The sequence below is a fragment of the Poecilia latipinna genome, unplaced genomic scaffold, assembly GCF_001443285.1.
Source record: "Poecilia latipinna isolate Pla-1442-1.1 unplaced genomic scaffold, P_latipinna-1.0 Scaffold504, whole genome shotgun sequence".
Taxonomy (NCBI): domain Eukaryota; kingdom Metazoa; phylum Chordata; class Actinopteri; order Cyprinodontiformes; family Poeciliidae; genus Poecilia; species Poecilia latipinna.
In genome coordinates, this window is record NW_015113120.1 from 246,850 (window position 1) to 259,764 (window position 12,915).

The following is a 12,915-nucleotide window of genomic DNA, read 5'->3' on the forward strand; positions in this document are numbered from 1 at the left end:
CCGTAGGGCAAACCTAAGAAGTCATAACATCAATAAAGTTTGTTTCTGTATGTCAAAACCTTTTGATGTTTAATATTGTTTTGTTGCACTTCACACCGACGGTAGAATAAGTGTACATCTGATCTAATCTTTTGGTATTTTGCCTCAAATAAGATAAATTTCAGCCTTAATATCACTAAATAAAGTTGCCTTTATGGAGTTTGTACACTTTACACTTTGGGAGAATTACATGTTATCCTTTTGGAAGGTGAACCTTCACTCCAATCTCACGTTTCTTTATAGATTTTATGCATCTATCTTTGATATTTAAATGAATAATCTGGAACAATGGCTACAGTTTTGATTCATTTCTAGAGTTCAGCTACTTAATTTACCTTGTGTGATTCATCTGTCACACCCTGAGACTTGCTTTTAACGTCTTAATGACCTTGTTGTTTTAAGTCATTAATTTTATCTGTGCAGTACTTTTGTTGCAGCTGTTGTTCTTAAAGTGCTTCATAAATAAAGTAGCAGTAAAAAAAAAGCCATCGAGGAACTACAGGAAACTATAAGAGGCAGCTGCCTCTTACAGTTTTGGCTGTAATAGTAAATAGTCCAATTAATTACCCACCTAGCAGGAGCTTGCTAGACTCCCAATGTTACTCCATAAAATCCAGAAAAAGGGATGTTTCTGTTCAATAAGTTCATAAAAATGTCTAGCAAATTCAGTGGCTCCTTATTCTTTATTTTTACCCACATCTGTGGATCAAAAATCCTAAATAGTAAATATTCCAGATAACACATATAATTCCATGTTTTGTGAGCAATAGTGATAATTAATAAAGTGTTGTGGAGAAAACTGGCAGGTAAAACAGAAAATGCAAGGCCTCAATTTGCACAGTGTTCCCTTCATACTGGATGTGATTAATTCACTTTGCTGCATTTGAAACAGGTGGGGCCTCCCATAGGTGCCAGTATTTTAATTATCTCCTCCCAGGGCTATCTCCATGGCAGCCTTTTGGGTGTGTGACCTTCTGTTCATAACAGCAACCTCTCTCGTTTCAGAAGTGCACACCTCTTTTTCTTTTACACAGTCCTGATTGTTTCTAATTTCAGGAAAACAATGGTACTGATTTGTGTGTATGCTACATTTAATGCAGTTTGATGTTAAACTAAGATAAGATTTTCACACATTACCCTACTGCATGGGGGTGTTGCTGCTATGGAGATTAGTCTTGTAGGCAGTTGTAGAGGTTTGAAATGCAATGTAGGATTATGTCAGCTTTTCATAGTGTGGAAGCTTCATAATCTTGTTTTCCAGGACAAAAAAAGAGTTTTTCGTTTCGTCCCACTGCAACTACGTTAAAGCAGTGTTAGTGCAGAGGTCTGCCATCGCAAGTCACAAAGAACCCTGTCTGCTCTTTGTACTGGTGCTGTGCAGCTGTTGATGAAAAAATGGATAATAATGAAAACAAAAACATATTTATATTCATGGAAACATAGGATTTTAATAATCTAATACACAAAAGCAGTTTTCAAATGACAAAATATTTTAGACATCTAGCATATAAATGTTGAGAAAATGAAATATAAATATCAGAATTAGCATTTTCTTTACTTTTCAAAGGAAATATGTATTTTTAGAAGGACTTCTTGTGGCTTTATTTAAAAACAGTAAGTAAGTATTATATATGGATAAATGGATGAGTGACCGCTTTTTGGCAAGACAGAAAAAAGACAGAGTGAGTACTTGTGCTACAGCACTCAGAAAGCATGGATGAGTTCAGTAGAAGTAAACATCTGAAGAGCCACTAACCAGCCTCTGTGTCCGAATCACTTTTTACCCAATAATCTTGGATTTAACAGAATGAGCACCTAAATTTGAGGAAAAGGGACACAGCACAGTTCGTGCCATGGCAGCAACAGATATCCTGAGCAGGGAGTCGAAAGCCAGATCCTTGAGGTTTGTGATTATAAAATGTATCAGTTAAAAAATCCTTTCTTTTATGGCTGTTTTGCTTCTTATTTATCCTCTGTCAGCACAAACTGTCTGCTGATATACATGTATCACATTACATCAGTAAAGGCTCTCTCTAAATGGTCCTGCAGCATGTTTAGCCATGATAAATCATGATAATTAGTTTAGATAATTAGATTATGTGCTTCGAGTAACATTTTTGACAAATTCATTACACCAAAACTTTAAGCTTTAATCTGTAAATTACAGATTGATCATCTCAAATAACTAGACTTGCACAACCCTTACATGGCTAGCTAATGTCAAATAGGTTATTGTGGTGACAGAGTTGCTGGGAGAAACAATTATGTCTGTGCACATTGGAGTACAATTGCTGGGCAGAACAGCAGAGATTATAACATGAATTAATAATAAAAAATCTCCATTAGATAAAACATCAAATAAATCTTCATAACATGAATTCAAATTGGAATTGAAGAGTGTGCTACTGCTTCTTTTTAGGTTGCCATTGTAATCCACTGAAGTCTATGTTTAGCTTTCCAAACAAACCACTGGTACTCTTCTCCACCACTCTTTCCTGTGCTCTCATTTCTTCTTTAATGCTCATTCACTTTTTTCTTCATTTTTGGCTACAGAAATAGATAAAACTATTGTGAGTTACAGGGAGGAGCACAACTATAAAGGAAAAACTGCAAAGCTGATAAATGAAGCTGCACAGCAGTTTTTGAGGATTTATCTGTGGCATTGTTTCTTCTCAGCACTTTCACAAAATCATGACCCTTCCATATAAAAAAGCCTTTTAAATAATAAAGTCGGCTCAATAAGCAGTATTTTATGGAGCATGCTTATGTTAAAGTAAAAATTCTACTGCTGCCAGCTTTTTAGTTTGCTGTGCAGATGCAATGTGTTTCTGTTTGTCAGTCTTTAGAGACAGCAAAGAGAAGACGCTTTGAAGTGAAATACAAAGGGCGGACTTGGCTTCTTGTTTGGGTGTGTGATGTATTTTAACAGCCAGGTATTTAGAACAATGAGGTAAGAGCTGAAGTCTGTTATTAGAGCTGATAAATGGAGGTTATGTGGAAGCGGGTTCTGGCCTGGGTTTGCACTGCGACCCTGACAGAACCTGACAGGTCATCCATCCCCACTGGTGCATGAGTCATCCATCCCCATGTAACAACCACGCCTCTACGGATGCTCTGCTCAGGATGACTGTGTCTTCTCTGCCTCCTTTTCCTGCTTTTCTCTTCCTCTTCTAGAAACAGGAAGACTGAGAAAATGTCCCTGCACCTCCAACCTGATCCACGGTCAGCTAGCTTCAGTACCATTAATCCGATAAAAGAACTGTCCTTTTATTTAGAATTTATTTTATTCTCTGGGAATTATTTTTATTTTAAAATGTACATAAACATTTGAGGCATTGAAATTGAGGACTGAATACTGTTGCATTTCATCAAGTTTTAAAGTTGCTATTTGGACCCCTCAGTAGAATCAACTTAATTTAGAAAATAGTTTGTAACCAACAGAAACACACATTTTTATATAAAGATGTCGTGTTTTTGTATTTTGTTGTCTGTCATAAATTAGTGAAGATAAAATCTTCCGTGAGAGATACAAGCTTCCGAATCCAAATGTCTCCAGTGACATCACATAAGACAATAGATCAACTGTACATATTTTACTCTCTATTTGCTTTATTGTTAAAACAAATTCATCCTTCAGATTTTCTGTAATACCAGCCGGTAATATGATGGTAAGGCTCGTGTGATGCCTTAAGCCAGGAAGACAAAACACAAATACAAAGCAAAAATGAGCAGTTTCTTCTTCAGTGCACTCTTTATTAAAAATTCGTTATTCTGAAATATTGCAGTGGTGATCCAACCTTCATTTCCCAGCTATGTTTTGATTGTTAGTCCACATTTGTTAGTTAAAGATATGCCACTGGATTGTTCCTTTATTTCACCCTTCTAGTGTGTATGACTCACACAGACTAAGATTTTTACTTCATAGTGCAAAATTCTTTGCTTTTATCTTTTAATTGCAATTAGTAGTAGTTTTCCTGTATCCTGAATACGTCTCCTGTATTATGACACATGCTTTCTAGATTGGTCTCTTGCACAAACCAACCTAAATTGAAAGTCCTTTAACTCAACCATTTTATACTGTGAATAAGACATTTTGTTTTCATCTTATTTTGTCCCCATTCCATGTTCCTGGCAATGACAGAATTATGTGGAAAAGTATAAGCTTAAAAATTTAAAATGAATCAAAGTCTCTAAAAAGATCTCTCAGATGCGTCATCATTATTCAGCTGATCATGTACAAAAATATCAAGAAGCTTTTAGCTAATATGTTGAATGCACAAGGAATCATATCTTGTGCATATGAGTTCTAGGTTTTTAATGAAAAGCTGTTAGAGGCGGAAAAATACTTCAGATTAGAGTTGAAGTCAACCTTCCAGCAGGACAACAACCCTTATTATACAGACAGAAATGAAATGGTCTGCATCAAAACAAATTCAAAAGTCAGAATGGCCCAGCCAAAGTCCACACCTGATTCCTATTGAGAATCTGAAGACGTGAACATTTAAAACTCTCCATTCATTCTGTAAAAGCTTAAGTCATTTTGTGAATTTTGAATTTTCACTTTTAAACCTGCTCCACAATCATGGACTACTTTACATTGACCTATCACTTAAAGTCCCAATTAAATGCATTGCAGTTTGTTGTTTTACTGTGACAAAAAGTTAATATTTTTGCAAGACACTGCATTACAATAAATAAACGCTTCTTCTAGTTGATTGCGTGAATAGTTGTGACCCATTTTCTTCCTTTTGCTACTCAAACAAATCTCATATTAGACTCTTTTGGAACATATGACTGAGTTGACATCAGATAATTGAATCATCTGCTTGGTCGAATAGGTTTGAGAGCCATGAGGTCATACGCCGTGTGCTCTGACTCAGATGCAGCTCCCAGCAATAACCGTAAGCACAGATAAACTCCTCCATCAAAAGAAGCCATAGGACCCATTGGCTATGCATGTTTTAGGACCAAAAGCGTAAATAGACACCAGTCAGTCGGTCTTGTAATTATTTCCTGCTGCCTCCTCTGATGAATGAACCTCCTGTTTAGCACACAACCTTGGCTTTGATTCTGCAAATCTGTCACGCTGACACAACAAGGCCTGTCCTCACTGTTTACATCAAAGTGAGGTGCTGGCTGCTCAGCGGAAATCAAATGATTTAATTTGGATCGCAGTTGTGAATAATGGCTGTCACTGACACCACAGAAGTCGAACCTCTCATCCGAGCGATTCCCTCTTTAAGACAGAGCGGAGTCAAAATAGCAGCAAGCAGCATTGTGTAATGTGCCTCTCTGCTCCGAACTGAGCAACGACAAGAGAACTCAAATCGATACGCCTCCCTCACACTCTGCCAAGAGAGAAGAGCAGGTGTTGGTGTTGTTTCCACTTTGTAGCTCGTCACATGTGTGTGTGTGTGTGTGTGTGTTTTTTTTATGAAGTGGAGTTGTGGCACAGTCTGTGAGATGAAAACATGTGAACCCTGCTGATCATACAGCTGCATAAACAGTGCAAAAGAGTCTCCTTAAATTTGATTAAACACTTAATATCACAAGGCTGGCTGTAAGCTGAGGTCCCTGTGCTGGCGTTGCTCTTACTTCTGTTGTACCTACGCCTTCACAAGAAACAGCACTCATTGTTATACACTCTGAACTGAGTCACTGTTCATTTAAATTTCTCTAACCATGTTTGAAAGAACATGGAAGATGTTAAGTGAAATTAAATAAAATTTATTTGGACCTGCTTTGGCTTTATTTGTTTAGATTAATTGTTGTCACACTACCACCATATTCTTTAGAGACTCCTCAAACATCAGCTTAAATTGATGTTAGATCACACAAGAAAATCAACACATTATTACCCATTTGCATGTTTGTAGTAAAAAAAAAAAAAAAAAAAAAATCAGAGCTCCTGACTGAAAAAGAAAAAGTTTAGGAAGGCCTTTATACTAGAAAAGTTGGATGTTTCACATCAACACTGACTTTCAAATCCAATATGGCTGACATGTATTTAGATTGCTGTGATGGCTCCAGAAATACACTTTATTTTTCAGGGTTTCCGTCTCATCAACTTTTCTCACGAATTAAAACATGTGGCTACACACTGACATGGTTGCTTTTCAGAAAGATAGTGAAGATAGTGTTGTTATTGAATCCCAGCCTGAAGTCTATGTTCTAGCAAAGGTGGTTGAATGCTCTCCCAGTGCATGAGTAGGTTCTCTCCAGGCACTCCAACTTTGTCCTTTAATCCATGAGTGCTTGTATGAAAGTTAGTTGTAGCTCTTGTTAAAATACTGTATGCATAAGTCAGCAAATAAAAAGCTATTTATTGTCTATACATGCTTGGAGCATATCTCCAGAGATGTTTTACGTGAGAGCCAGGGTAAACCCTGGACAAGTTGCCAGGGCATCACAGAGCAACACATGCAGAACAAAAAAAAAAAATGTATGGACACACTCATGGTTAAGTTCAATTTGGAGTGATAACTTAACCTTGACTGTGGGATCAAGCTGAGCTATCCAGTGAGAACACATGTCTGGGTACGATTTTATTCAGAAAGACTTCAGACTGGGACTCAAACCCAGGATTGTTGCCTCTGCAAGGCAACAATCTTACTAACTGCACCACAAAGCATCCAAAAAGGAAAAATCCATCTACAGTAAATAAATAAACACTGCTGAATCCTATTTCAACCTAGCCTGGTAAAAATCAACCCCTTGTCCTTCGCTATTTGCTTCACACAGACAGTCTAGGCTCTCTGCTGTTGCGAAACGATTGCTTCTTGGAGGTGTGGACTGTGTTGAGATTTTAAATTTTACCCATTTGCCTCCATTTTGCCCGTGACATTTGTAATGCACCAGTGAGACCGGAAATCACCTGTGCTGTAAAAAAAACATGCTCCAATGCTAAGCGAGAAGTGCCAAGCCGAACAAGGCGGCTATCAATGTTAATATAATATTTTGAAGTATGACGAACACTGACTGAATGGCATTGTTCACTTCCTCCACTGCCATTGCTAAAGCTACAGGCAGACTACAATTCAAAAACAGTGGAGAAAATCAACATCATTATTCACAACTTCTCCTTCTGTTCGCTTGATTGGCCTGGTTAAAAATCAACTGGAGACAATCCAAGTCAATTGGAGCAAGCCCAGGAAAACTTTTCAGTCACACTTATAAAATGTAGGGTGGAAGCTGCAAATCCTTTGACAAACATCCACCATATTTTAATGGCACAATAACGACTGCCATTTTAATGTTAAATAAAGTTTTCTGACATATCTTTTATATGACATACTATTATTCATGCCTCTTTTTTCTCAACAAGCAGAGAAAGATTGCTGTACTATACGGTTTTGACATACACAGTTATATTTGCACCCAGATTATGCCTTAGATTTTTTTTTTTTGATGCCCCAACCTCAGCAGTAACTTCAAAGGTCTTAGGATTTTCCCAGTACTCTCCTAACTAGTCTGATCATGCAGTGCAAAAAAAACACAAATCCTACGGCTTTTCAGACACAGTCAGGTTGGATTTGATATTATTTTCCTCATCAAATCTACAATTTGAGAAGAAAATGAAGTGCAGCATGACAGCCAAAGGCACCTCTTCCCAGTTCGCCTTCCTCTGTTTCTACAACAGAGTTCTCAAAATACTCTCCTCTTCCATGATTTATTTTAATATATATTTATTTGTATACATGTATTCAAAAGGGATAACGTACATCAATAAACATATAAACTTAAATGTAAATGTACCAAAAGGCTAGTTTTCATCGGTATTCCCAGTAGGTGATCTAAATAGGCATCCAGATCAATGTGCTTGAACATCTCATCTCTTTAGCAATTTGGGCTTATTAGCTCTACATTACAGCTCATTTACATTACATTTACCTTGTAAATATTTGATACCATATGTTCCTCTGAGTACTACTACAGGCACAAGTACCACCAGTAGTACCTGTGCCACATTTCGAGAAACATGCTCTAAATAAACAAATATATCATCGGCGTACAGAATGATAACAGATAATTAATAGAAAACCATTGAAATTAATAATTTCCTACAGATGTTTATTTGTATGGTGGGATATAGTTATGCCTATTATATATACTGTAACTTTCAATAAAAATCTGCTATATTTCACTAAAAGTTCAAGGCCAAAATATGTATGCCTGTCTTATATGTACAGAACCAAATACACATAACATTTACATAGTTATATGCACATACTGTACCTGAGCATAACTTAATAATGCAGGCTCTTCTAATGGGATAGAATCCAGAGATTGATTAATCAAAGAAAGCACAGTTTATAGGCTGTATGTAAAAAAAAATTAAGTACCCAGCCAAGATGTGAATAATGGCTCCATATAAAGTTTGTTCAGGGTGGCTGGATACTGAATGGCCCAACCAAATTATGCAGTACATCTACTACCCATATGCTTCCCATTTTTTTTTTTTTGCCTAATTTTACAATTCATAGACATAGGCTGGTTACTGATATGTAGGTATGGAACTTTAAATAGTTATGGCTTGAAAAGCACAAAAATAGATAGCATTAATATATTTAAATTATTTTTAATGACATCTGAAATTGTTTCCAGAATGACCAGTGTGATCTCTGGCTGTATACAGAGAAAAAATAAAATGTGATCCAACTTAAAAAAAAAATTGTTACAAGTAGTCAAATTAGGCTTATCCAAGTAAATATAAGTTTATTAAGATGTCATGTAAAGCAAACGTAAATAAAGTAAGTTTGACAAACTTAATTTGATTACATGTAACAGATTACAGCATTTTTCTTTTTTAAGTTTGACCTCTGGTGGTCCTACCCCAGGTTTTGCTGCTGTGCACTGCTGATTCAGCTGGCTCAAAGATGGCTGCTACACTTCCCTCATGGTTACAAGAAAGACAAATTTAACTGTTCAGAATAGTCCCAGACACAAAAGACACAACTGGTCATGGTGTGGAAACTAAACTAAAGGTGCACCACTTGTCACTGTTTTAAAATGACACCTAACATCCTCTAACCTGAATGTCTGTAAAGCACCTAAGTGCAGGCAGGCTACTCAGACAGCTGTAGGTTGACTAATTAACCAGCTAAAACCAGCTTGTTATTTTACAATATAAATGGAAGAACATCAAAAAGCATATATTCAGGCTCTTGAAATGTACAACTGAATTTAAGTTCAATATTTTTGCCTATAGTATATGTATTAAATTTAAAGTAACAAATTAAATTCAGGGTGCACATAGACATAATTTAGACAAGAGTGAAATTGCATTTTGCTTCACATTTTTATTCCAGGCATGGTCTGAACTTAGACTAAGAATTAAAAATTGGTAGAAAGAAACACCCAGGGAGGAAAAACAAAGAATTTCATCACTGCAATACTGAATTGATCAAGGTTCCGTCAACTGGACCAATGTAAATATAAATACAGCAAAAACGGTAGCATTCATAAACCAGAATCTAACACCAGCCTATGTCTATGGTGAAATCTTCAGGCAATCCAATTTGTGGCCCATTTTGTAACCTAAATGGACCCCACAAGCAAATGCTGGCCTTGTAATAATGATTTAAATTGATAGATTACAGCTCAGTATAACAGAATGTCCTACAAAACCAAAGACATAATTCTGGCCATCGTTCTATATAATTTGGAAACATTTTTACCAGTTTTGCCCGCACTTTCGGTCAGGTAATTGGCTTCAAAAGTGGATTTAAGGCATAGAGATGTCTTAAAACAAAAAGGAAAGCATAGTACAGGGGAAAGTGATCTTTGAGGAAAATAGCGGTCCTCTGTTCTCAGGCATGAAATCAAGGTTATGAGTTAGTATGTGCAGTTCAGCATCCATCCGGGGGCTCTGCAAAGTGAGCTCTCCAGCAAGAAGACCTTTGTGTTAATCCGACCTGCGGCTTTGAGAATGTAAAACTTTACGTTTTTAAATAAGAGAGGGTGCAGTGATGGGTTATAATGGGCGGCCCGATCAGTCTCCTCTCAGCTCCGGCTTTAAGTCGGAGGGACAGTGGCTCCGTCCGCGGCCGCCTGCTCGGGGCCGCTGTTTTCGGTCACCGCGTCGCTCTCCTCCTCCGGGGTGAGAGGGACGCTCGTGTGCGTGTCACCGTGGGAAGATGCGTTCAGGTTTTCCGCGTGCGCACTCTCTGTCCCCGCTGCGCCGCGCGAGTAGACGAACCCCCTTTCCGCATAATTGCGCGGGGTCGCGGCCAGCCTGGTTTGGTTCACAGCCATATCAGTCACCACCACTGTCTGTGTAGAGTTCCACTCTGAGACGCTGCTGTTTGGAGAAACTGCTGAGATGTTCGCGGTGGGGGAGACCCCTTCAGGCACCACAGGCTTCCCAGATGAGGAGGATGCGCTGGTCGGTTTCCAGATCAGACTGTAGTAAATAGCCAGGATAATGGCTGCTAAGGACACCGACAACACATATGCAAAAACAGTGGCAAGTCTCACCCACTTCTTGTTAGTCTTAGCAGCCATTTTAGCCTTTTTGTCCCCCGTGTAAGTGGCAGGTTTGCCTCTCTCCATGTTGGGCATGAAGTCCCGCTCTCTCATGTTGCCCCTGCTTTTCCCTCGATGCTCCACTACCCCCTCCGTCTTGAAGGTTTTCTCCTGATCCCCTAGTCCAAGGAAAAGAGGAATCAGCGGGCCGAGGAGCAGGATTCTGCGCTGCAGCAATATTTGGATTGTAGATGAATAGATTTCCCCTTTAATTTGTTTGATCTCGCCTCATTTTAGGCACCCGGTGCAGCGTTGCGTTTCATAACGCACATCAAGCATCCACAGGGTGACTGCGCGTTTCAGCATCTGAAAAAATAGACACTCCAAGGGAACATCTGGCTGCATGGGCCCACTGCGAATCCACAGGATGCGAACTGATGTCATGCATTAAAAAACGATGAAGTCCTTCCAGTCCACACTCAGAGATATGCCTGACTTATCCAGCAAATGAAGAAGCTGGCTCAGCTAAAAATACAGGCGAGGGGGCGGGCGGTGTCTCTTAAAGAAGTAGCAGCTGTGCGGCACCCCCAAGAGGAAGGGAAGGGGGGGGGGGGGGAAAAAAACCCCCATCATCTATCATCACCTTTACATCAGGACAATGCATGGAGACCAGGATGTTGCGGATTAGCTGACCGGTCTTTCAAGAGTTTTAGATGCGCGCACCCAAGTGGATAGGATGCCTACAGTGTCAAAAAATAAATAAAATAAAAATAAAATACCGATTTATTCATTTTAGTGGAGGAGTTATATAATGTAGGTCTAAATGTTACACTACTATTATTATCTGCAGTTTTATGAAGTAAACTTATCAATTCCTTGAAATCTCAACTGTATTTCTTTTAACAATAAATAGTTATCTTTATTAAATCACATGAATAAATATAAAATATTAGATCCCTGTTTTGTGTTAAAAAGTAAACATTTATGGTAGACCTTCATGGTTTACACTGACTTAGTTTGCTATTGCCTTGGGTTGGCTGTAGTGTCAGATAAAGTAGTGCATCTTTGTGAAACAAATTAAATGACCACAGCCATATAGGTCCCTAGTTTTATTCCTGATGTATTACCTGGTTTCATATAACTTGTATACTTTGGTGAACGTCTTTCCCTTTCGCAGCAGTTTGACCAGCAAAACATATCTTGTCCTTAAGTGCATCCTTTCACAAGGTAGAAAATGCAAAGTGATTTCTCTGCATTTCAGCTGAGCAATTACAAACATGAGCCAACATTCAGGTTAAAGTGACAGCACATTGGAGGAGGTGATAGTGTTCACTACCTTGTTTCATTGGCGGTATCAGGAGGGACAAGGGAGCATGTACATTTGATCTTGTTAGGATAAACTGACCCTGCTGTGGTTCCCTAAATGTCCCTTCTGTGGTCCCTGTTCTGACACACTGTTTGCACTGGCTATTGCACAGCCAGGAGCTAAATTTGAATGGTATCCAAATACCTGGGGATCCTTTGTTAAAACAGAAACCAGCCTCCAGCACCCAGCGTGGAGAAATAAATCAGGGAAATGACGCTAGATGGTTGTTGAGGAATAATTTGACAAAAAAATAAAAATAAAAAATAAAAAAATCTGTTAAGTGATAAATATTGAAGTTTGAAGCAAAATAACAATCAAAGTAAGTGAGGAGTTTAAAAAGAATAATGTCATCAATGCATATCTTCAAAACATATATCCTAAATAAAGAAACTTGAAGAAAACATGTCTTTCTTGAGGAAAAGTGTCTCTTGGGATTATTTATTTAAGGGTCAGTTCACTCAAACTACATGAAAACCATCTCTCCACTTATCTCAGCTGCTGTCACAAAATTTATTTAGAGTTTCACTCAGCTGAAATGGTTTCAGACACGGTCTCTCTCACTAGTGAGGTGACAGATGACAGCATTAGCACTTTTTCTATGGAGTTGGAAAAAGTGCCATCTCCATGGAGTATTATTTAATAATAACATTATTAAATGTTATTAATGTTCATAGACAAATTGGTGTTTTCATTTATTAAAAAAGAAAAAAACAAAAAGAGACGTATGTATATTTTGCTACATGAAAGTTATACTTTATAAGGTATAAAGTTGTAAAACTTTATACTTTGTTATTTAAAACTCTAAGTGAGAACTATGAACACAAATTAAATTCAGTGCTAATCACACTGGGATCTATTCATTAATAATTTTACTTTTATGTGTAATTTAAATACACATATTTAAATACATATGTCTGAGGTTAAAGCTGGTCTGCAAATTACTTGAAAAAGGGAATATATATATATATATATATATATATATATATATATATATAGATATATATATATATATATATTTATAAAAAAAAAATTTTTTAAATATTATA

General features: G+C 37.6%; 1 protein-coding gene across 1 annotated transcript; it reads right to left on the reverse strand.

The window, feature by feature from the left end:
• Positions 1–7,704: 7,704 nt before the first annotated feature.
• Positions 7,705–11,175, reverse strand: LOC106952300 (putative transmembrane protein INAFM2). The gene has a single exon (XM_015040327.1). It carries the CDS (start codon positions 10,615–10,617, stop codon positions 10,054–10,056), a length of 564 nt encoding a protein of 187 aa, XP_014895813.1. The 5' UTR covers positions 10,618–11,175; the 3' UTR covers positions 7,705–10,053.
• Positions 11,176–12,915: the final 1,740 nt, after the last annotated feature.